We start from the raw sequence: 24321 nt of genomic DNA, 5'->3' as shown, positions 1-24321 counted from the left end.
GTGCAGGTGGAGGTGTGTGTGTGTGTGTGAGATGTGACAGGTGTGCTTGTGCAGGCGGAGGTGTGTGTGTGTGATGTGACAGGTGTGCTTGTGCAGGTGGAGGTGTGTGTGTGTGATGTGACAGGTGTGCTTGTGCAGGTGGAGGTGTGTGTGTGTGATGTGACAGGTGTGCTTGTGCAGGTGGAGGTGTGTGTGTGTGATGTGACAGGTGTGCTTGTGCAGGTGGAGGTGTGTAATAAGACAGGTGTCCGGGTGCAGGTGTGTGTGATGTGACAGGTGTCCGGGTGCAGGTGTGTGTTTGTGTGTGTGTGTAATAAGACAGGTGTGTGTGTGTGTGTGTGTGTGTGATAAGACAGGTGTGCGGGTGGAGGTGTGTGTGTGTGTGATAAGACAGGTGTGTGTGTGTGTGATAAGACAGGTGTGCGGTTGGGGACTTGCTCACTGCTCTGCTGCTGGTCTGGTTCTTGCTCTTGTCCTTGGAGCCAGCAGTGGGCATGTCCTTGGTATGTCCGTCTGGGATATAGAGCAGCACACAGGGGCTCTCCTTACAGCTGTATGGACTGAACACACAGTACTGTGAGCACTCTCACTCATGTACTGTCCTGTTACACCAAGTACAGTATTAACTTATATTCCCTACACATTTTCACAGGACTGCAGCCCCTATTGTAACAGGACTGATCTACTGCACTGGGACTGTAGCTCCTATTGTAACAGGACTGTTCTACTGCACTGGGACTATAGCTCCTATTGTAACAGGACTGTTCTACTGCACTGGGACTGTAGCTCCTACTGTAACAGGACTGATCTACTGTACTGGGACTGTAGCTCCTATTGTAACAGGACTGATCTACTGTACTGGGACTGTAGCTCCTATTGTAACAGGACTGATCTACTGCACTGGTACTGTAGCTCCTAACAGGACTGTTCTACTGTACTGGGACTGTAGCCCCTATTGTAACAAGACTGTTCTATTGCACTGGTACTGTAGCTCCTTTTGTAACAGGACTGATCTATTGCACTGGGACTGTAGCTCCTATTGTAACAGGACTCTTCTACTGTACTGGGACTGTAGCTCCTATTGTAACAGGACCGATCTACTGCACTGTGTCAGGAGAGGTGACATGGAGACAGTACCTGATTGGCTCATAGGGCTGGTCACAGATGTAGAAGCCCCGCCTCTGCAGCTGGATGATGTCACCCTTCTTCAAATCCTTCAGACAGGGATCTCCCAGCATCCTCTCCTCCAGCTGTGCAGTGAGGGGAGAGAATGAATAACACTGTAAATGTGTGTATTGTACAGGCTTTGGCAACGCTGTAATTCATCGGTCATGTTAATAAAGCTTGTTGAATTTGAATGGTGAAGAGCAGGATACAGATGGAGGGGGAGGGAGAGCAGATTCGCCATTTCAATATGGCCAATTACCCCATCTTGTAATCCCTTCCCTCTCTCCCACCCCCTGCCTCCTGTCCTCGGACTCACACCTTGCTGTTCCTGTTGATGTAGTCCTTGAAGTCGTCATCCTTGCCCATCACAGGCTTGGTGATGAGGTGCTGGTAGGTGACGCAGACTGTGGGTACCAGTGGGGCGCGGGGGGTGTCAGCCAGCCAGGTGATCTTAGTAGTTTTCTTATAGTCCCTATTCTCCAGGTCCAGTCGGGCGTCCAGAGATACCACACGGCCACCGTCATCTCTACAGCACCAGGAGAGGAAAGGTCAATGTAGGGTACCAAGCTGTCCCCCGTGTGTCCGGGTGACGAGAGCGAGGGTGTGTGTCGAGAGCCGTTCCCCGTGTCCGGGTGACGAGAGCGAGGGTGTGTGTCGAGAGCCGTTCCCCGCGTGTCCGGGTGACGAGAGCGAGGGTGTGTGTCGAGAGCCGTTCCCCGTGTCCGGGTGACGAGAGCGAGGGTGTGTGGAGAGCCGTTCCCCGCGTGTCCGGGTGACGAGAACGAGGGTGTGTGTCGAGAGCCGTTCCCCGCGTGTCCGGGTGACGAGAACGAGGGTGTGTGTCGAGAGCCGTTCCCCGCGTGTCCGGGTGACGAGAGCGAGGGTGTGTGGAGAGCTGTTCCCCGTGTCCGGGTGACGAGAGCGAGGGTGTGTGTCGAGAGCCGTTCCCCGCGTGTCCGGGTGACGAGAGCGAGGGTGTGTGGAGAGCCGTTCCCCGCGTGTCCGGGTGACGAGAGCGAGGGTGTGTGTCGAGAGCCGTTCCCCGCGTGTCCGGGTGACGAGAGCGAGGGTGTGTGGAGAGCCGTTCCTCGCGTGTCCGGGTGACGAGAGCGAGGGTGTGTGTCGAGAGCCGTTCCTCGTGTCCGGGTGACGAGAGCGAGGGTGTGTGTCGAGAGCCGTTCCCCACGTGTCCGGGTGACGAGAGCGAGGGTGTGTGGAGAGCCGTTCCCCGTGTCCGGGTGACGAGAGCGAGGGTGTGTGGAGAGCCGTTCCCCGCGTGTCCGGGTGACGAGAGCGAGGGTGTGTGGAGAGCCGTTCCCCGCGTGTCCGGGTGACGAGAGCGAGGGTGTGTGTCGAGAGCCGTTCCCCGCGTGTCCGGGTGACGAGAGCGAGGGTGTGTGGAGAGCCGTTCCCCGTGTCCGGGTGACGAGAGTGAGGGTGTGTGGAGAGCCGTTCCCCGCGTGTCCGGGTGACGAGAGCGAGGGTGTGTGTCGAGAGCCGTTCCCCGTGTCCGGGTGACGAGAGCGAGGGTGTGTGTCGAGAGCCGTTCCCCACGTGTCCGGGTGACGAGAGCGAGGGTGTGTGTCGAGAGCCGTTCCCCACGTGTCCGGGTGACGAGAGCGAGGGTGTGTGTCGAGAGCCGTTCCCCGCGTGTCCGGGTGACGAGAGCGAGGGTGTGTGGAGAGCCGTTCCCCGTGTCCGGGTGACGAGAGCGAGGGTGTGTGTCGAGAGCCGTTCCCCACGTGTCCGGGTGACGAGAGCGAGGGTGTGTGTCGAGAGCCGTTCCCCACGTGTCCGGGTGACGAGAGCGAGGGTGTGTGGAGAGCCGTTCCCCGTGTCCGGGTGACGAGAGCGAGGGTGTGTGGAGAGCCGTTCCCCGTGTCCGGCTGACGAGAGCGAGGGTGTGTGTCGAGAGCCGTTCCCCGCGTGTCCGGGTGACGAGAGCGAGGGTGTGTGTGGAGAGCCGTTCCCCGCGTGTCCGGGTGCCGAGAGCGAGGGTGTGTGTCGGGAGCCGTTCCCCGCGTGTCCGGGTGCCGAGAGCGAGGGTGTGTGTCGGGAGCCGTTCCCCGCGTGTCCGGGTGCCGAGAGCGAGGGTGTGTGTCGGGAGCCGTTCCCCGCGTGTCCGGGTGCCGAGAGCGAGGGTGTGTGTCGGGAGCCGTTCCCCGCGTGTCCGGGTGCCGAGAGCGAGGGTGTGTGTCGGGAGCCGTTCCCCGCGTGTCCGGGTGCCGAGAGCGAGGGTGTGTGTCGGGAGCCGTTCCCCGCGTGTCCGGGTGCCGAGAGCGAGGGTGTGTGTCGGGAGCCGTTCCCCGCGTGTCCGGGTGCCGAGAGCGAGGGTGTGTGTCGGGAGCCGTTCCCCGCGTGTCCGGGTACCGAGAGCGAGGGTGTGTGTCGGGAGCCGCTCCCCGCGTGTCCGGGTGACGAGAGCGAGGGTGTGTGTCGGGAGCCGCTCCCCGCGTGTCCGGGTGACGAGAGCGAGGGTGTGTGTCGGGAGCCGTTCCCCGCGTGTCCGGGTGACGAGAACGAGGGTGTGTGTCGAGAGCCGTTCCCCGCGTGTCCGGGTGACGAGAGCGAGGGTGTGTGGAGAGCCGTTCCCCGTGTCCGGGTGACGAGAGCGAGGGTGTGTGGAGAGCCGTTCCCCGCGTGTCCGGGTGACGAGAGCGAGGGTGTGTGTCGAGAGCCGTTCCCCGCGTGTCCGGGTGACGAGAGCGAGGGTGTGTGGAGAGCCGTTCCCCGCGTGTCCGGGTGACGAGAGCGAGGGTGTGTGTCGAGAGCCGTTCCTCGTGTCCGGGTGACGAGAGCGAGGGTGTGTGTCGAGAGCCGTTCCCCACGTGTCCGGGTGACGAGAGCGAGGGTGTGTGGAGAGCCGTTCCCCGTGTCCGGGTGACGAGAGCGAGGGTGTGTGTCGGGAGCCGTTCCCCGCGTGTCCGGGTGACGAGAGCGAGGGTGTGTGTGGAGAGCCGTTCCCCGCGTGTCCGGGTGCCGAGAGCGAGGGTGTGTGTCGGGAGCCGTTCCCCGCGTGTCCGGGTGCCGAGAGCGAGGGTGTGTGTCGGGAGCCGTTCCCCGCGTGTCCGGGTGCCGAGAGCGAGGGTGTGTGTGGAGAGCCGTTCCCCGCGTGTCCGGGTGCCGAGAGCGAGGGTGTGTGTCGGGAGCCGTTCCCCGCGTGTCCGGGTGCCGAGAGCGAGGGTGTGTGTCGGGAGCCGTTCCCCGCGTGTCCGGGTGCCGAGAGCGAGGGTGTGTGTCGGGAGCCGTTCCCCGCGTGTCCGGGTGCAGAGAGCGAGGGTGTGTGTCGGGAGCCGTTCCCCGCGTGTCCGGGTGCAGAGAGCGAGGGTGTGTGTCGGGAGCCGTTCCCCGCGTGTCCGGGTGCCGAGAGCGAGGGTGTGTGTCGGGAGCCGTTCCCCGCGTGTCCGGGTGCCGAGAGCGAGGGTGTGTGTCGGGAGCCGTTCCCCGCGTGTCCGGGTGCCGAGAGCGAGGGTGTGTGTCGGGAGCCGTTCCCCGCGTGTCCGGGTTCCGAGAGCGAGGGTGTGTGTCGGGAGCCGTTCCCCGCGTGTCCGGGTTCCGAGAGCGAGGGTGTGTGTCGGGAGCCGCTCCCCGCGTGTCCGGGTGACGAGAGCGAGGGTGTGTGTCGAGAGCCGTTCCCCGCGTGTCCGGGTGACGAGAGCGAGGGTGTGTGGAGAGCCGTTCCCCGTGTCCGGGTGACGAGAGCGAGGGTGTGTGGAGAGCCGTTCCCCGCGTGTCCGGGTGACGAGAGCGAGGGTGTGTGTCGAGAGCCGTTCCCCGTGTCCGGGTGACGAGAGCGAGGGTGTGTGTCGAGAGCCGTTCCCCACGTGTCCGGGTGACGAGAGCGAGGGTGTGTGTCGAGAGCCGTTCCCCGCGTGTCCGGGTGACGAGAGCGAGGGTGTGTGTCGAGAGCCGTTCCCCGCGTGTCCGGGTGACGAGAGCGAGGGTGTGTGTCGAGAGCCGTTCCCCGCGTGTCCGGGTGACGAGAGCGAGGGTGTGTGTCGAGAGCCGTTCCCCGTGTCCGGGTGACGAGAGCGAGGGTGTGTGGAGAGCCGTTCCCCGTGTCCGGGTGACGAGAGCGAGGGTGTGTGTCGAGAGCCGTTCCCCGCGTGTCCGGGTGACGAGAGCGAGGGTGTGTGTGGAGAGCCGTTCCCCGCGTGTCCGGGTGCCGAGAGCGAGGGTGTGTGTCGGGAGCCGTTCCCCGCGTGTCCGGGTGACGAGAGCGAGGGTGTGTGGAGAGCCGTTCCCCGTGTCCGGGTGACGAGAGCGAGGGTGTGTGGAGAGCCGTTCCCCGCGTGTCCGGGTGACGAGAGCGAGGGTGTGTGTCGAGAGCCGTTCCCCGCGTGTCCGGGTGACGAGAGCGAGGGTGTGTGGAGAGCCGTTCCCCGCGTGTCCGGGTGACGAGAGCGAGGGTGTGTGTCGAGAGCCGTTCCTCGTGTCCGGGTGACGAGAGCGAGGGTGTGTGTCGAGAGCCGTTCCCCACGTGTCCGGGTGACGAGAGCGAGGGTGTGTGGAGAGCCGTTCCCCGTGTCCGGGTGACGAGAGCGAGGGTGTGTGGAGAGCCGTTCCCCGCGTGTCCGGGTGACGAGAGCGAGGGTGTGTGTCGAGAGCCGTTCCCCGTGTCCGGGTGACGAGAGCGAGGGTGTGTGTCGAGAGCCGTTCCCCACGTGTCCGGGTGACGAGAGCGAGGGTGTGTGTCGAGAGCCGTTCCCCGCGTGTCCGGGTGACGAGAGCGAGGGTGTGTGTCGAGAGCCGTTCCCCGCGTGTCCGGGTGACGAGAGCGAGGGTGTGTGTCGAGAGCCGTTCCCCGCGTGTCCGGGTGACGAGAGCGAGGGTGTGTGTCGAGAGCCGTTCCCCGTGTCCGGGTGACGAGAGCGAGGGTGTGTGGAGAGCCGTTCCCCGTGTCCGGGTGACGAGAGCGAGGGTGTGTGTCGAGAGCCGTTCCCCGCGTGTCCGGGTGACGAGAGCGAGGGTGTGTGTGGAGAGCCGTTCCCCGCGTGTCCGGGTGCCGAGAGCGAGGGTGTGTGTCGGGAGCCGTTCCCCGCGTGTCCGGGTGCCGAGAGCGAGGGTGTGTGTCGGGAGCCGTTCCCCGCGTGTCCGGGTGCCGAGAGCGAGGGTGTGTGTCGGGAGCCGTTCCCCGCGTGTCCGGGTGCCGAGAGCGAGGGTGTGTGTCGGGAGCCGTTCCCCGCGTGTCCGGGTGCCGAGAGCGAGGGTGTGTGTCGGGAGCCGTTCCCCGCGTGTCCGGGTGCCGAGAGCGAGGGTGTGTGTCGGGAGCCGTTCCCCGCGTGTCCGGGTGCCGAGAGCGAGGGTGTGTGTCGGGAGCCGTTCCCCGCGTGTCCGGGTGCCGAGAGCGAGGGTGTGTGTCGGGAGCCGTTCCCCGCGTGTCCGGGTGCAGAGAGCGAGGGTGTGTGTCGGGAGCCGTTCCCCGCGTGTCCGGGTGCCGAGAGCGAGGGTGTGTGTCGGGAGCCGTTCCCCGCGTGTCCGGGTGACGAGAACGAGGGTGTGTGTCGAGAGCCGTTCCTCGTGTCCGGGTGACGAGAGCGAGGGTGTGTGGAGAGCCGTTCCCCACGTGTCCGGGTGACGAGAGCGAGGGTGTGTGGAGAGCCGTTCCCCGCGTGTCCGGGTGACGAGAGCGAGGGTGTGTGTCGAGAGCCGTTCCCCGTGTCCGGGTGACGAGAGCGAGGGTGTGTGTCGAGAGCCGTTCCCCACGTGTCCGGGTGACGAGAGCGAGGGTGTGTGTCGAGAGCCGTTCCCCGCGTGTCCGGGTGACGAGAGCGAGGGTGTGTGTCGAGAGCCGTTCCCCGCGTGTCCGGGTGACGAGAGCGAGGGTGTGTGTCGAGAGCCGTTCCCCGCGTGTCCGGGTGACGAGAGCGAGGGTGTGTGTCGAGAGCCGTTCCCCGCGTGTCCGGGTGACGAGAGCGAGGGTGTGTGTCGAGAGCCGTTCCCCGCGTGTCCAGGAGACGAGAGCGAGGGTGTGTGTTGAGTGCAGTTACCTGTGTATCTTGGTGATGACGATGTTGCCCCAATTGATGAAGGTCACCGTCTCTCCCTCGGAGAAGGTCTCAGCATCTGCACCCTCCACCAGCACCTTGGGGCCGTACCACACCGGCTTCATGCCCACCTCTGTGTTCTGCACAAATGAATGCACCATCACTACAGGGGCCACCACCACACAGCCTCTCTTGCTGCCTCCCTCCCACAGCGACTGCACTTCACACTGCCGGCAGCTCAGACTGTACCTTGGGGTGCTTAGGGGCGTCCTTCACCTCCTCAGGGGCCCCAGGGACGGAGACAGGCACGGCCTGGCTCTCCAGCAGGGCGGTGTACCGTGGGGCCACGGGGTCAATCACCTGGGCAGAGAGGTCACAGGGTCAGAGTTCACAAGGATGTTCTCCAGTTCACACAGAAAGAGGGGTCACGGGGTGAGAGGTCAGACAGCGAAACCCACATTGGCACAGAAACACAGAGTAACTGGCGCACAGAGAGGAGACACACAGGGATGCTGGGACAGACAGGTGCTTCGAGCAGGGCCTCAGTTCTGTTACCTGCACTGCCTCAAGCTGCGCTCTTCTCCTCCCTCTGTCCCCAGCCCCTCCCCTTTTTTCCCCCTGCTCCTCCCCTTCTATCTCCACCCATTGCCCCCAACTCATTCTTGTATCTCCCAACCCCCTCCCCTCTCCACTGCTCCTCCCCTCCACATGCCCCGCCCTTCTCTCCTGCCCCACCCCTTCCCTCTGCCCGCGCTGTGCAGCTGTGCTGTGCCTGTCCAACACACTGCGGCCCAGAGAAACACCCGCCCTGCTCACAGACGCCGCCAATAAGCCGAGAGGAGGGGAGACTTTAGACTAGTCAGAGCTGCAAGCAGTGAGCACAGGCGAGCACTGAAGGCCCAGTCACACACAGAGAGAGAGAGGACAGGGTAAGAACAGAGTGAGAGAGACAGAGGGTGGAGGGGACAGACATCTCCTATTGTACCCTCAAGCCAGGGGCAGAATGGTCTCTCCTCAGTAACCTCTCTCATGTTCAGCCGGATCACTCAGTGAGGAGCCCAGCTGGATCACTGGGTGCAGAAATAAGGTACCTTATTCAATAAAAAAGTGATAAGAATACTGAGAGTCCTGGGGCACTGGAATTGTGGGTAACTTCTCTCCTCATGGGAAGAGCCGCAGTGAAACTCCCGTCAGGATTTTCTCTACACCCAAACCTGAGACCCTGCACAGAGCGAGGGGGGCCTGTGGGTCTTCTGCCAGATTCAAACGTTTCTGCAATCTAATTGGTTAACAAGGGACCTGCTCTCTCCATGCCAGGACAACTCTCTAGAGAGCGGATTCTGGGTTCAGGGTGTATCAGCTAAAGCAGACACTCCACCCCCGCAGCAGAGCTCAGCTCTCGGATTAATAGCTGGTTCATGATAGGGAAGACCTTCTCTCGGTTTAGAATCAGAGTAAACACTACAGCTCTCTACTATCTAACTCTCAGAGCTCGTTATGACAGCGATTACTGAGCTGCAGTTCCTGCTAAAATCTCTGCTGGCCCCTCTTGATAACTAATGAGATGAACTAATCTGAAAAAGTTCAGCGTGCGACAGTGATAACCATCCCCCCATATATCTCTTCCTCTCTCCGGGCTGAAGGCAGAAAGAAAACCAGTCAGACCAGATCTGCTTGTTCCCCATCTGTAAAAATTAAGCATGTTTTTCCAAAGAGAAAAATGGGCATAAAGCCAAAATTATTTAACATTCTCAATTCGAACAGCAAGACCTGGTGTGATCAGCTCAGACAGGGGCAGTGCTGTTCGGCGGCTACACTGAATTCTAGGGAACATTCAGGCGCCAGCACTTCAGGGGCGGGACTGCAGACTGAGGGCGGGGCCGGGGGAGGAGCTCCAGATAGAGGCGGAGTCACGGGTGGGACAGCAGACAGAGGTGGCCTCAAAGGGCGGGGCTGGACACAGAGACAGATGGACTGACAGATGGGACACACAGCACAGGGCACGGAGAAGAGGAGCAGACCTGATCACTAGCCCTGAGACCTGCCCCCCCCAGTCCAAATCAGACCCACTATCAGTCTTAAACCGGCTTTAAAAGAAAGACGGGTAAGGCTCGGCAGTATGACCCGCTCCAGTCCAGGCACGCCAAAAGCAGATGAGGTCGATTACAGGTCTGCTACCACACTGTGAGCAAACACTGGAGCACATCCACTAGGGGGCGATACACCTCTGTCACAGAGCCCTGGCAGTACAGACTGTGGATGATGATAATATTATTATTATTATTATTATTATTATTATTAATTGCCTACACTTATATAGCGCTTTTCTGGACACTCCACTCAAAGCACTTTACAGGTAATGGGGATCCCCTCCACCACCAGCAGTGTGCAGCTCCACCTGGATGATGTGACAGCAGCCATAGTGCGCCAGTACACTCACCACACACCAGCTCTCAGTGGGGAGGAGAGCAGAGTGATGAAGCCAGTTCAGAGATGGGGATTATTAGGAGGCCATGATTGGTAAGGGCCAATGGGAAATATGCCCAGGACGCCGGGGTTACATCCCTACTCTTTTCGAGAAACGCCCTGGGATTTTTAATGACCACAGAGAGTCAGGACCTCGGTTTTACGTCTCATCCGAAGGACGGCACCTGTTTACAGTACAGTGTCCCCGTCACTATACTGGGGCATGAGGATCCACACAGACCGCAGGGTGAGCGCCCCCTACTGGCCCCACTAACAGGACTTCCAGCAGCAACCTTAGTTTTCCCCAGGAGGTCTCCCATCCAGGTACTGGCCAGGCTCACACCTGGTCAGTATAAACACTGCACATCTCCACGGATCCAAGATCCTCTCACACCCGGGACCCCGAGCTGTGAAACGTGACCACTGGTCACCTCCGACAGCCCGGACTCTGATCAAATCATCTATCATCTGCACCTCCGCCCGCCTGCCGGAGGGAGCTCCCGCGTGTTAGAGCTCAGTCCTTATGAATGGCTCCATGACCCTGCACACCGCGGGGCCTCCCGGGACGCAGGTCACTGACCAGCAGCCCGCCGCGCGGCCCGGGGCTGCCGGTCCGAGCGCTGCGGGCCTGCGATGTCAGCAAAGGACCCCTCCAGCTTTGAAGCGGTGTCCTTCACTGCCCAGCAAGCTTTTCTGCCCACCGCCCCGACAGGAAGGCAGCTCATCTGACAGTGGAACTCCTGCTGATGCAGACGTTCTGCATTCTCATCCTCATTCTGCTGATGCACTGGGCAGGCAGACGCACACGTCGTATCTCCTGCACGGGCACGTACTTCATACTGCATGTACGCACGGGTACACACAAGAAAGACAAGATGCCGACATGGTGTTTCTGCCTGTGGGGATACCATTGCTGAAAAACTGCAGTGTGAGCGAGAGCACGGGTATATCGCCCCCTGCTGTCTGTGACACCTTACTGCTGCCGAGCCGCACGGCGGGACCTGGAGCGGATCACACCGCTGCGCTCTCCCAGCGCGGGCAGGACCCCAGGGCGGGGGGGCGCAGGGAAGGGACGGGCGAGGGAGAGGTGGGGGAGAAGAGGAGAGGACAAGTACCTTGTCACGGCTAATTGGCAGCTTGGAACAGAAGAGTGAGACGCAGTTTAATGTCAAACAAACACAGCGAGAGAAATCAAGACAGTTCAAACACTGTGTGCACAGCACAGCAGCACCACGCCAGCAGAGAGACCAGCCTCCGCTGTCTGAACATCAAAACCCTTCACTGTTCACAACGCTACAAACTGATGCCCAGTCCTACTAGGATAGCAAACCATGCTTCGATCACCTGTACCAGGTAAGTCCTGTTACAATAGGAGCTACAGTCCCAGTGCAGTAGAACAGTCCTGTTACAATAGGAGCTACAGTCCCAGTGCAGTAGAACAGTCCTGTTACAATAGGAGCTACAGTCCCAGTACAGTAGAACAGTCCTGTTACAATAGGAGCTACAGTCCCAGTACAGTAGAACAGTCCTGTTACAATAGGAGCTACAGTCCCAGTGCAGTTAATCATCCCCGTTATACAGTCTACACACCTGTCAGCTGTGTCTCGGTGTGTGACAGGAGAGGGACAGCAGTGTCTACAATCCAGTCAGCTGTGTCTCAGTGTGTGACAGGAGAGGGACAGCAGAGGACTGTTCAGGACTGTATAGTCAAGATTGTCTCACTGAATAGGGGCCGTGACATGTGACTGTACCTTCTTGTTGAAGGCCCAGATCTTATCCCACTCCATGTTGACTACAGACCTGGACCCACCCTGCAACAGAGAGAGGGGTGTGAAAGGCAGCAGGGCAACATCAACACTTCAACAGCTTCACTGCTTCATGGAGACTCAGAGCTCAGCACAGTCCTGAGAGAAGTGAGCCTGCATGGACCGACAGTGACCCACCTGTGCAGCGATGAACTGCTTGAGCCCTTCGACCGTCATCCCCCTGCGCAGCACCCCCCGAACTGTGGGGAAACGGGGGTCGTCCCTGCGAGGGGAGAACAGTCAGACTGAGTCATACACAGAGTGGACACACGAGACTGACTGAGCACAGCACAGGGCCGAGAGAGACACACAAGACTGACGGCACAGCACAGGGCCGAGAGAGAGAGACACAGAAGACTGACGGCACAGCACAGGGCCGAGAGAGAGAGACACGAGACTGACCGCACAGCACGGGGCCGAGAGAGAGAGACACACGAGACTGACCGCACAGCACAGGGCCGAGAGAGAGACACGAGACTGACCGCACAGCACAGGGCCGAGAGAGAGACACACGAGACTGACCGCACAGCACAGGGCCGAGAGAGAGACACACGAGACTGACCGCACAGCACAGGGCCGAGAGAGAGACACACGAGACTGACCGCACAGCACAGGGCCGAGAGAGAGACACACGAGACTGCCGGCACAGCACAGGGCCGAGAGAGACACACGAGACTGACGGCACAGCACAGGGCGGAGAGAGAGAGACACACGAGACTGCCGGCACAGCACAGGGCCGAGAGAGAGAGACACACGAGACTGCCGGCACAGCACAGGGCCGAGAGAGAGAGACACACGAGACTGCCGGCACAGCACAGGGCCGAGAGAGAGAGACACACGAGACTGCCGGCACAGCACAGGGCGGAGAGAGAGAGACACACAAGACTGCTCGCACAGCACGGGGCCGAGAGAGACACACGAGACTGACGGCACAGCACAGGGCCGAGAGAGAGACACAGAAGACTGACCGCACAGCACGGGGCCGAGAGAGAGACACATGAGACTGCCGGCACAGCACAGGGCCGAGAGAGAGACAGAGACACGAGACACAACAGAGGGTGGGTGTGAGGGAAAGAGGAGAGACTGAGCCTCACCAGCCGTCCACCAGGCCCTGCTCCACGAACCAGGTGAGCTTCCTCTTGGACAGCACCGTGTTGTTGAGGTTCAGCCGCGCGTACTCCCAGATGTAGGGGCGCCGCAGGCCCAGCGCCTCGATCACCCAGTAGAACTGCTCGTCCCGGTCGTGGTACTCTGTGGTCCGCAGGGCGTGGGTCACGCCCTCCAGGCTGTCCACAATCGGGCAGGCGAAGTCATACGTGGGGTACACCCTGAAGGCAGGGGGGCAAGGAGGGACAGGACCTTGAAACCCATTGTCTCGGATCAGTGAGCGCCTCGCCACACACTTCTCCCTTCCTCCACAGCAGAACACACCCGCACTGCTCACTGAGACACTCCTCTCTCCACTGTTTCACACTCATCCACTCTGATGATTCACCCTCGACACCAATGGTCCATCTGGACCCAGAACAGGGGCTGCAGCAGAGCCTGGCACTGCTGGAGCAGTACTGTCAGACCTGGGCACTGCCAGCCCATCTGGACCCAGAACAGGGGCTGCAGCAGAGCCTGGCACTGCTGGAGCAGTACTGTCAGACCTGGGCACTGCCAGCCCATCTGGACCCAGAACAGGGGCTGCAGCAGAGCCTGGCACTGCTGGAGCAGTACTGTCAGACCTGGGCACTGCCAGTCAATCTGGTTTTTCAGAAGAAATCCAGACCTCAGAGAAACAAGTACCACTTCACACTCAACAACAACACGTTGAAGCACACAACAAGCTACACATATCTCGGTCTCACCATCAGCTCATCTGGGAGTTTTGACCTGGCAGTGAAGGCACTGAGGGAGAAGGCACTCAGGGCTTTCTACGCCATTAGAAGGAGGGTCGACAACATCAACCCACACCAAGAAAATTGAGTTGTGAATATCCGAAAACGTAATCCAACCCATTGCCCTGTGGCAGTGAAGTGTAAAAAACATCCTCCATGTGCAGAGAAAACCTCCTAACAATGTGTTCAGGATGAATAACACCGATACCCACTACTAATCAGCATACAGAAGAGCAATCAAGTACCGGTTACTGCTGAGAAACAGTGACCAGCATCCCTCCCCCCACAAGGCCCTGCTGAGCCCAGAGCTGAGCCCAGAGCTGAGCCCAGAGCTGAGCCCAGAGCTGAGCCCAGAGCAGAGCCCAGAGCAGAGCCCAGAGCAGAGCCCCCTCAGCCAGCTGGTCCTGAGGCTCACTGACACCAGCCAGCCTCAGGACAACACTGCTAGAGCAACACGAATCAAAATCAACCAACTCACAACACAAACCACACAACACCACCTCACCCACTGGGACACACACAACACAACACAAACTGGAATGATGCAGGACTCTAAACACACAACTCACACGAGCTGAGTACCTGACCAGGGTAAGAGACAGCACAGAGAAACAGCGCCTGACGGTCCAGGCTCAGTGACCACAGTGTGGGCAGACAGGAGCCCTGACCTGTAGGTGCTGCCGGTGCGGGGGTGCGGCTTGTTCTTGCAGCGGTACAGAGTGGGGTCCCTCATGCAGCCGTTGTTGGAGTTCATGTCGATCTTGGCTCTCATGCAGCAGCTCTGCCCGTACTCTGTGCCAGCCTTCATCTCCTCCCACATCTGCAGATTCTTCTCCACAGCTGGAGAGGGGGTCAGGAGAGAGAGGGAGAGAGGGGGTCACAGAGTGAGCTGTGGGTCCACCACAACTCAGACTCCACCACATCACAGCACAGATCAAACAGCAATATCTCACACACTGGGACACACACACACAAACACAACATAAACTGGAATACTACAGAACCCTAAACAGGCAATACACACTAGCCGAATATTTGACCAAGATCAGAAACAGCAAACAGAAACAGACCCTGACGAAGTACAGGCGTGCAGCGGCGGGGGCTGTGTGTGCAGCTGTGCAGCGGTGGGGGCTGTGTGTGCAGCTGTGCAGCGGTGGGGGCTGTGTGTGCTGTAGTGGGGGCTGTGTGTGCAGCTGTGCAGCGGTGGGGGCTGTGTGTGCAGCTGTGCAGCAGTGGGGGCTGTGTGTGCTGTAGTGGGGGCTGTGTGTGCAGCTGTGCAGCGGTGGGGGCTGTGTGTGCAGCTGTGCAGCGGTGGGGGCTGTGTGTGCTGTAGTGGGGGCTGTGTGTGCAGCTGTGCAGTGGGGGCTGTGTGTGCAGCTGTGCGGCGGTGGGGGCTGTGTGTGCAGCTGTGCAGCGGTGGGGGCTGTGTGTGCTGTTGTGCAGCAGTGGGGGCTCTGCGGTGGGGGCTGTGTGTGCTGTAGTGGGGGCTGTGTGTGCAGCTGTGCGGCGGTGGGGGCTGTGTGTGCTGTTGTGCAGCAGTGGGGGCTCTGCGGTGGGGGCTGTGTGTGCAGCGGTGGGGGCTGTGTGTGCAGCTGTGCAGCGGTGGGGGCTGTGTGTGCAGCTGTGCAGCGGTGGGGGCTGTGCGGTGGGGGCTGTGCGTGCAGCTGTGCAGCGGTGGGGGCTGTGTGTGCAGCGGTGGGGGCTGTTGTGCAGCGGTGGGGGCTGTTGTGCAGCTGTGCAGCAGTGGGGGCTGTGTGTGCAGCGGTGGGGGCTGTGTGTGCAGCAGTGTGGGCTGTGTGTGCAGCGGTGGGGGCTGTGTGTGCAGCTGTGCAGCAGTGGGGGCTGTGTGTGCAGCAGTGTGGGCTGTGTGCGCAGCAGTGGGGGCTGTGTGCGCAGCAGTGGGGGCTGTGTGTGCTGTTGTGCAGCAGTGGGGGCTGTGCGGTAGGAGATGTGTGTGCAGCAGGAGGGGCTCACAGTTGCTGCGGTTGCAGGACTCCACGCGCTGCTCCCTCTCCTGCTTCATGCGCTCGGGCGGCGTGTCGTCGATGTAGGCCTTGCCCTCCCTCAGCAGCTGATCCGCGAAGGCCAGGATGGTGGGGAAGTGGTCTGAGGTGTAGCTGAACTGGTCCGGCTGGATCTGAAGCATCGCCACGTCCTCCAGGATCACCTGAGGGGCGAGACAGCGTGTCAGACAGCGCCTCTAGAGACACCGCCAAGTTCACCCCCACTGAAGTACATCCCCACTGGAGACACACAGCACCATTCTGTACCAGCAGCCCCACCTGGAGACACACAGCACCATTCTGTACCAGCAGCAGCCCCACCTGGAGACACACAGCACCATTCTGTACCAGCAGCCCCACCTGGAGACACACAGCACCATTCTGCACCAGCAGCCCCACCTGGAGACACACAGCACCATTCTGCACCAGCAGCCCCACCTGGAGACACACAGCACCATTCTGCACCAGCAGATAATGAAAGCAGAGAGAAACTGCTGCATCAGCTGAATTAAGGGGGAACCTTAGGAAGGAGAGACTGGACAGTGTAGAATGGAGTGGGGGTGAACACCCTTCCTCTTATAGTGCCTTCAGATCTTTAATCATCAAGCAGTCAAGACTTCATTGTAATGCCTCATCTAAAAGATGTCATCTCCTACAGCACAGTGTCCCTGGTCGCAACACTGGGGTATTAATCCCAAAAGAAAAGCGCCACCTACAGGTCCACCAGCACCACTTTTTTTACAACAGCAGCCTGGTCTTCTGTAGAACAGCGTTTCCCAGCCCTGGTGCTGAGGTACCCCAGTCTCCTCTGGTTTATACAGTGTATAAACACTCATCAAGCATCAAGCCCTCAAATCAGGGCTCCTCCCCTCAGAGCCCCGTGTCGCTGTACTGACCAGCCCAGTCAGTCACCCGTTCACATGGACGTGACAGGGCGGAGTGGTGGCTCTGTGGCCAAGGATCTGTGCCTGGGGCTGGAAGGTTGCCGGTTCGAATCCTGCGGCCGGCAGAGCAATCCTACTCCGTTGGGCCCCTGAGCAAGGCCCTTAACCCCAACTGCTCCAGGGGCGCTGTATAAATGGCTGACCCTGCGCTCTGACCCCAAGCTTCTCTCCCTGTCAGTGTGTCTCATGGAGAGCAAGCTGGGGTATGCGAAAAGACAAATTCCTAATACAAGAAATTGTATATGGCCAATAAAGTGATCTGATCTTATCTTAGACTAGGCCGGGCCGCAAGGAGAGTGCCCTGCCTGAAGCCGAAAGTGCTGTCCAGTTCAAATGCGACTGGAGTCGGCCTGCCGGCCCGCTGACCTTCTCAAAGTCCTCCTTCTCCTTCTCGGGGTTGGTGTCGTCGAAGCGCATGATCAGCTTGCCCTTGAAGTTGAGCTGGTAGTGCTGGTTCAGCAGGGCCGCCTTGGCGTGACCGATGTGCAGGTACCTGGCAGGGAGAGGAGAGGGGGCACTCGATGTCACGCGTGATCCACCACGCACGTGCGGTTGATCGCGCGCCGTCTCCTACACTCACCCGCTGGCCTCCGGGGGGAACCGGACCACCACCTTGCCCACCTCGGCCCCTGGCAGCTCCACGAACTTCCCCACATCCGCCTTCTTCTCCGAGGTCTGGGACCAGGGGGGGAGACACACAGAGGTCTGTAACTTTCCTGAATCATGTGACCACTCTGGCAGCACTGTAACTCATCAGTCATGCCAATAGAGCTCTATGAACTGGAGCGAAGTGCAGAGGGAGTGTGAGAACAGGCCCAGAGTACAGTGACCAGCTGTACTCCAGCTGCTCCTCATGTCTGTTCAGAGCTGCACAGTCCCTGCTCTTGGAACCAGTTCTCCCAGTACAGTGAGGACTGGATCAGATTAGACCCCATTCCCAGACCCTCTTCCCAGTACTGTGAGGACCGGATCAGACCCCATTCCCAGCCCCTCCTCCCAATATAGCCTGGACTGGATCAGATCCCATTCCCAGCCCCTCCTCCCGGTACACTGAGGACCGGATCAGATCAGATCAGACTCCATTCCCAGCCCCTCCTCCCAGTACAGCCTGCACTTACCGCCCCAGTGCTGGGGGTGGCCCCAGCAGTGCTCCACTTGTCCCCCACAGCCCTGAAGGGTCCCTGCGAGCGGAGGAAGCAGAACCAGCGCTTGACGTGAGGCGGGGCCTGTCCCTGAGAGAGGGCGGACTGCCAGGAGGCGCTGCCTGAGGGGACAGGGGACAGGAGAGGGAGACGCAGGGTCAGCCTGCGAGCTCCCCTACAGCTCTGGGTCAGGGGGCTGGACTGAATCGTGTGAGAGAGGAAGCGGCGATCGTGGCCCGCGTTCCCGCCGCGAGAGAGGGAGCAGCGATCGTGGCCTGAGCGGCGATCGTGGCCCGTGCGCTCCCGCCGTGAGAGAGGGAGCGGCGATCGAGGCCCGCGCTCCCGCCGTGAGAGAGGGAGCGGCGATCGAGGCCCGCGCTCCCGCCGTGAGAGAGGGAGCGGCGATCGAGGCCCACGCTCTCCCGCCGCGAGAGAGGGAGCGGCGATCGAGGCCCACGCTCCCGCCGTGAGAGAGGGAGCGGCGATCGAGGCCCGCGCTCCCGCCGTGAGAGAGGGAGCGGCGATCGAGGCCCACGCTCTCCCGCCGTGAGAGAGGGAGCGGCGATCGAGGCCCACGCTCTCCCGCCGCGAGAGAGGGAGCAGCGATCGAGGCCCACGCTCCCGCCGTGAGAGAGGGAGCGGCGATCGAGGCCCACGCTCTCCCGCCGCGAGAGAGGGAGCAGCGATCGAGGCCCACGCTCTCCCGCCGCGAGAGAGGGAGCGGCGATCGAGGCCCACGCTCTCCCGCCGCGAGAGAGGGAGCGGCGATCGTGGCCCGCGCACTCCCGCCGCGAGAGAGGGAGCGGCGATCGTGGCCAGCGCTCCCGCTGCGAGAGAGGGAGCGGCGATCGTGGCCCTCTCTCCCGCCGCGAGAGAGGGAGTGGCGATCGTGGCCCGCTCTCCCGCCGCGAGAGAGGGAGCGGCGATCGTGGCCCGCGCTCCCGCCGCGAGAGAGGGAGCGGCGATCGTGGCCCGCGCACTCCCGCCGCGAGAGAGGGAGCGGCGATCGTGGCCTGAGCGGCGATCGTGGCCCGCGCTCCCGCCGCGAGAGAGGGAGCGGCGATCGTGGCCCGCGCTCCCGCCGCGAGAGAGGGAGCGGCGATCGTGGCCCGCGCTCCCGCCGCGAGAGAGGGAGCGGCGATCGTGGCCCGCGCTCCCGCCGCGAGAGAGGGAGCGGCGATCGTGGCCCGCGCTCCCGCCACGAGAGAGGGAGCGGCGATCGTTGCCCGCGCTCCCGCCACGAGAGAGGGAGCGGCGATCGTGGCCCGCGCACTCCCGCTGCGAGAGAGGGAGCGGCGTGCAGGCCGGCACTCCTGGTGTCAGCTGGTACAATAGTTCAAGGGCTCGGTCTGAGCCGACAGAACAGACGCTGAGAGCTCAGTCCCTCAGGCTTGCGATCACCGCAGGGACGCTGACAGTACCCTCCCCAGCAGAGAGCACACGACACCACCACGAGGCGTGGTGACCCCAGGCTGACCTGTGAGCGCCGCCCACACGCAGAGGTCAGCCAGGGTCAGACTGTGGCCCACGAGGAAGGTCCGCAGAGCGAGGGCGCCGTTGAGCTCGGCCAGCGCCGGGCCCAGGGAGGACTGGGTCAGCAGCCGACGGGCGCTGAACTCCAGCCAGTGATCCACCTGGGAGAGAAGGAGAGGAGGAGAACAGAAAACAGGTGTGAGCGGATGAACTGGAAAAATCAAGAAAACCAACAGCCCTGCAATGGGCATGCAGCACTAACAGCAGCGCTGCCGAGACTGGAAACACACCACTGACACTGCTGCCCTCCCTGCTACTGATCCCAGCACCTGCTTTTGACCGAGAAGACGTTTTCCAAGCAAGATGACGACACGGCGCCTCTGAAGGCCCAGGCCCCGCGGGGGCGGCTCACCTCGGTGTGCTCCAGCAGGCTGGACCCGTACAGCCCCCGGCAGGCCGCCGCTCTGGCCAGGTAGCGGGCGATGGAGTTCACATCGCTGAACTGGACCGAGCTGAGAGACGGAGAGAGGAGCAGAGCGTTCACCTCTGCTCAGAGCACAGCCCCACCCCCTGACACAAACAGGGCTCACCGCTGACCCGTACTGACCACAGAGAGAGAGAGAGAGAGAGAGAGAGAGAGAGAGAGAGAGAGAGAGAGAGAGAGAGAGAGAGAGAGAGAGAGAGGTGCACTTCCTACTGCACTGTGACAGATACTCTGGGATTAGAGAAACATTCTTCCCTAAATTCAGAAATCTAATCCCAGAGTTCCCATACCTGCCAGAATCACAACAGGTCCCAATCCTACTGGGAGAGGGAGGAGGGAACTCAGTGGAACTGGCAGCCCAGTATGTGATCTCCTGTCACAGCCTGAGGAACAGTGAGTCTGTCTCCCAATAATGCTCCATCTGTCTACAGCAGTGGTTCTCAAACTGTGGTACGCGTACCGGCAGTGGTACGTGGAGTGCCGCCAGGTGGTACGCCAAATGACCCTGGAACTGTATCGTGTGCGTTGAAAAATCTGGACGGGTTTTCATATTTTGTATTTTAATACGTGTCGAATACACAGCCTACGTGCTACGATACAGTGCGCGCTAATACTTCAGTGGACACAAGAGATACTCTGTAATTCTATACCACTCTATAGGAATGCGTGCTACGGACGCAAGTGACCAATTGTATTTAAAAAAAGCTACTGCATCTCCCGCAAATAGGGAGAAAGGAGAATGTGCGTGATTTTGGAACTATGCCAACGTTGTAAACACAGGAATGCATAGAAATACGTGCTACGAACGCAGGTAATCTTGTGAGCACACGAAAGCGTGATACCAGAAAAATATTTAAGAACTGTTCCAATTTGAGAAAAATACACCGAACGTCTCTGTGTTTCGCTCCCATGCGCATGAAATAAAAACTTTAAATAAATACGGAAATAACGGAAACGCGGAAAAATGCAAGCTTGCGGATTGCTAAAGCAGGTAAGCCACACTATTTTTGAAGAACCTTATTTACCGTTGGCAAAAGAGCTGACACGTATTATGTGTGGAGAAAAAGCTGCTAAACAGCTCGACCTGCTGCCCCTCTCCCCCTGAAAGACACAGTCACTCATAGAATTATTGAAATGAAGGATTATATCAAAAGTACACTGATAGAGCGCGTTAAGATGAGCAGATGTTTTTCACTGCAATTAGATGAGTCTGTAGTCGATTTGGCCAATTTGCTCGTTTACGTTAGATACGAGTTTGAGGGCATGTCCCATGAGGACTTTCTGTTCTGTAAACCGCTACCAACAGGAACTACAGGAGAGCACATATTTCAGCTTCTGAATGAATTTATCGAAGAGAATGGCATCGACTGGATAAAATGGGTCTGAGTTTGTACAGATGATGCTAGAGCAATGACAAGCCGACATAACGGTGTAGTTGCACGAATTAGATTGGTTGCTCCAGAAATTAATGGACGCATTACAACATCCACCGCGAGACCTTTGCCGTCAAGAAAATGCCTGACGATTTAATATCTGTTAGACTCTGTTGTGAATTGTATCAAGACTCAAAACATTAATTCACATCTGCTTTGCTCAACTAAACAGGCTCACCCCTCTCACTGAAATGGTGCTTTTTTATTAGTTGTTGTTACTGTTTTTTTTCTGTAAAACACTTTGAGAAGCCACCTTTAAAGGTGCTATATCAAATAAAGTTTATTATTATAATATTTATTATATGTGTGTGTGAGTGTGTGTGCACACGCACTCATGTTGGTCATTGAGAATTTCTGGGGTTCCTATGAGAAGATGACTTGTAGGTGGTACTTGGATGCTTTGGTTGGATTAGGGGTGGTACTTGGTCCAAAAAGTTTGAGAACCACTGGTCTACAGTATATGTCAATATTTTATGATATGTCCTTGTTGTAAATGTCTGTAATATTTCTGTAGATTTTATTTTACTTTTTGTTTCATGTGAATTTCATTATTTTATTTGCTTTGGCAACACCGATTGTACCCATCGGTCATGCTAATAAAGCACCTTGAATTGAAAAAACTGAATTGAATTGAATTGAGAGGGAATCTCTCTGCTGACCCGTACTGACCAGAGAGAGAGAGAGAGAGGGAATCTCTCTGCTGACCCGTACTGACCACAGAGACAGGAGTGTGAGTGAGGGTGGGTGTACACTCATACTCACTCAGAGACCCTCAGGCTGGTGTCTTTGCCCTCCTCCACTGACACACTCACAGTGTCCTTCACGTGCTCCGCGGTCAGCAGCGCCCCTGGACAGAGAAGTACAACTGTCAGGCCTCTGACCTCTGACCTCTGACCCCTGTCCACACGCGCCCAGAAGCGTTTCCGAGTGCAGAGGGGAGGCAGAGCCTGGCAAGGTCTCGACTGCAGGCAAGTCAGACCCGAAAATGGAAATGGTTTACAGCCCCTATACCGCTGTGTGAAGTGCACAGCAGATCACAGGGTACTGGAGACCAAGCTCTGCACTAGGCATAAGGCCCACGGTCCAGTCACAGCACACAGAGACCCAACAAGCCCACTCCAGGAGACACACACTCACACTGCCTACAAAGACCCAGCAAGCCCACTCCAGGAGACACAGACTCACACTCCGCACACAGAGACCCAACAAGTACACGCCAGGAGACACACACACCCAACAAGCACGATCTGCTGACACCAAGTACTGGAAACACTCTGATGGCCCCAAGCGGATTGTCTTTCAGATGGTTGCATCAGCCCGACACGCAGGAATGCAGGGCTGGTAGACACGCAAAGCTTAACAATTACATGAAGAAGGAACTAGAAAAAGCCTCAGACTGTCCAGGAGTGTATTGATAATTAAGTCATACATTGGAATGATTTACAAATCTATAACCATACAATCGCCTTAGCACCAGCTCTTCCACCTCCAACTTTCTTCCGCGGTGCAGAGCGGCAGAGCCCGCACACCTACTCGGGCCGCGTCTGGGCTGACAGCTGGTCCTGCACGGGCTGACAACCGGACTGCAGCATCTATGTTCTAACCCACGCAGTAAAGCCGATGGCAGCACGCGTGGTCTGTTAACGCACAGTCAGTGGAGACGGTGCCACGCCGGCACCGACACTATACTGTTAATTACAGCAAGACGTGGCGGCTCGGAAAGACAGCGTGCTGGCCGGACTGGCGACAGCAAGGCGTTCGCCTACATACCAAGCGGCGGGTTGCTGGAGTCGATGATGAGCTTCAAAGCCATGGTATCGCCCTCTCTTGCTGTTTTTGATGTGCTATGGTCCTCTCCCTTCAGGCAGTTTCTCTCTCTAATCTCTTTCTCTCGCTCTCCAGCCACGCAGCTATACCGCTTCGGCGCTCCGCCCTCGAAATGCGGCCCCACCGACAGCACAGGCCAGACGCATAAAGGTTCCGCACTTCAGCCTCCTTGAATCAGATCACTGATCTCACAGCTGTAAATACACGGTTGGCTCTACATTCGAGTATTTCTTGTATTTGTCTTACATTTGAACTACTACTACTACTGTAAACATGATGAGACAAGAAGCTAACTCAAGTGTTAATATCCCAATAAATACTTTATTTGATTAAAAGTAAGTTTTTAAGCATTCCAGCAGTATTTACATTTTGATTTTTTAAATTACCTTTGGTTAAAAGCTCATAGAAAACATATAAATCAACAACAATAGGTGTTAAGCGAGACGACCAATTTATTTTATTTTTTTACGGTGAATAATTGACCCCAGAATCTCTTCCAGCTGGTTCTTGAAGGAAACCAGAGTACCGCCTTCAACAACATGGCTGGAAAGCTTCTTCCACACTCCCACCACTCTTTGTGTAAAGAAGTGCCTCTGTTCTCAGTTTAAATGCACTTCCTCACAGTTTCCACTTGTGTCTGCTGAGTCATGTTTCACTGTTCATTCTGGAGAAATCCTCTGGGTTGACTTTGTCAATGTGTCACAGTCTTCTCTGTTCCAGACTAAAGAGACTCAGTTCCTTCAGCCTGTCAGTGTAGGACAGTCCCTTAATACTTGTATCAGGCCCCCTCACAGTCTTCTCTGTTCAAGACTAAAGGGATTCAGTTCCTTCAGCCTGTCAGTGTGGGACAGTCCCTTAATACTTGTATCAGTCTCCTCACAATCTTCTCTGTTCAAGACTAAAGAGACTCAGTTCCTTCAGCCTGTCAGTGTAGGACAGTCCCTTAATACTCGTATCAGGCCCCCTCACAGTCTTCTCTGTTCAAGACTAAAGGGATTCAGTTCCTTCAGCCTGTCAGTGTAGGACAGTGTAGGATCTTTCCTCGGGATACTGTCCGCAGACTAACAGCCAAACTGAACAAGTTACCCAGGACCTGGAAACATATTTGCGCTGCCACAGATCTGCTTTCCAAGAGGACTGGGCACACCTTGTACCCTGGGCCAAACTCTCCCGAGCCATTCTGGTGAAATCTGTCTGGATGTCAATACGGCTTCCAAGAGCTCCTCTCCTAGGACCAGGGCCGGTCCCAGCTGTTTGGATCACTACTGTTCTCAGCTCCCACCCCAACCTAATTTTACCATTTAGAACAATTAAATACATTAATTATACAACTAGAAAACTTGTATTAACCAGCTTTGAAGAACACTTAGTAAACAAGTTACAAACAATAACAAGAAGCACAAATTCTACAAGGATAACATATATTTTAACACTGACAGTAATAAATATTACCATTAATAATAAATAACAATAAAACAGAATCTCTGTTACTTCAAAATTGTAGCAAATCATGACTTGCAAATTACTGCATTGAAACCTTTGTAGAAAGGAATTGTAGAAATAAATATATAATTCAAAAATAAGTGCACTCGACAACAGTGAAGGTGATATCATGAAGTCTGAGCAGATGGGAACACTTTCTAAAAAAACTTTCAAGAAATCAATTCGCCTAGATTTCAGGAGGCAAAATCATTAATGACCTCTTCA

General features: G+C 58.1%; 1 protein-coding gene across 1 annotated transcript in view; it reads right to left on the bottom strand.

The window, feature by feature from the left end:
• Positions 1 to 22733, bottom strand: part of eprs1 (glutamyl-prolyl-tRNA synthetase 1) — a 42192-nt gene extending 19459 nt beyond the window's left edge. The window contains exons 1-17 of the mRNA XM_088929227.1: positions 22558 to 22733; positions 21550 to 21634; positions 19283 to 19382; positions 18875 to 19031; positions 17374 to 17519; positions 16836 to 16930; positions 16622 to 16748; positions 15283 to 15475; positions 13977 to 14148; positions 12520 to 12753; positions 11564 to 11648; positions 11372 to 11431; positions 7404 to 7514; positions 7158 to 7294; positions 1486 to 1693; positions 1138 to 1250; positions 443 to 560 (exon numbers count right to left, since the gene is read on the bottom strand). Of these exons, the coding sequence (XP_088785353.1) occupies positions 443 to 560; positions 1138 to 1250; positions 1486 to 1693; positions 7158 to 7294; positions 7404 to 7514; positions 11372 to 11431; positions 11564 to 11648; positions 12520 to 12753; positions 13977 to 14148; positions 15283 to 15475; positions 16622 to 16748; positions 16836 to 16930; positions 17374 to 17519; positions 18875 to 19031; positions 19283 to 19382; positions 21550 to 21634; positions 22558 to 22600 (2184 nt within the window). The 5' untranslated portion in view covers positions 22601 to 22733. The remainder of the gene's footprint in view (positions 1 to 442; positions 561 to 1137; positions 1251 to 1485; positions 1694 to 7157; positions 7295 to 7403; positions 7515 to 11371; positions 11432 to 11563; positions 11649 to 12519; positions 12754 to 13976; positions 14149 to 15282; positions 15476 to 16621; positions 16749 to 16835; positions 16931 to 17373; positions 17520 to 18874; positions 19032 to 19282; positions 19383 to 21549; positions 21635 to 22557) is intronic.
• Between the last annotated feature and the right edge of the window lie 1588 nt (positions 22734 to 24321).

This window comes from Atractosteus spatula, chromosome 2, assembly GCF_055471065.1.
Source record: "Atractosteus spatula isolate fAtrSpa1 chromosome 2, fAtrSpa1.hap1, whole genome shotgun sequence".
Taxonomy (NCBI): Eukaryota; Metazoa; Chordata; class Actinopteri; order Semionotiformes; family Lepisosteidae; genus Atractosteus; species Atractosteus spatula.
This window is presented reverse-complemented; position numbering and strand designations above follow the sequence as displayed.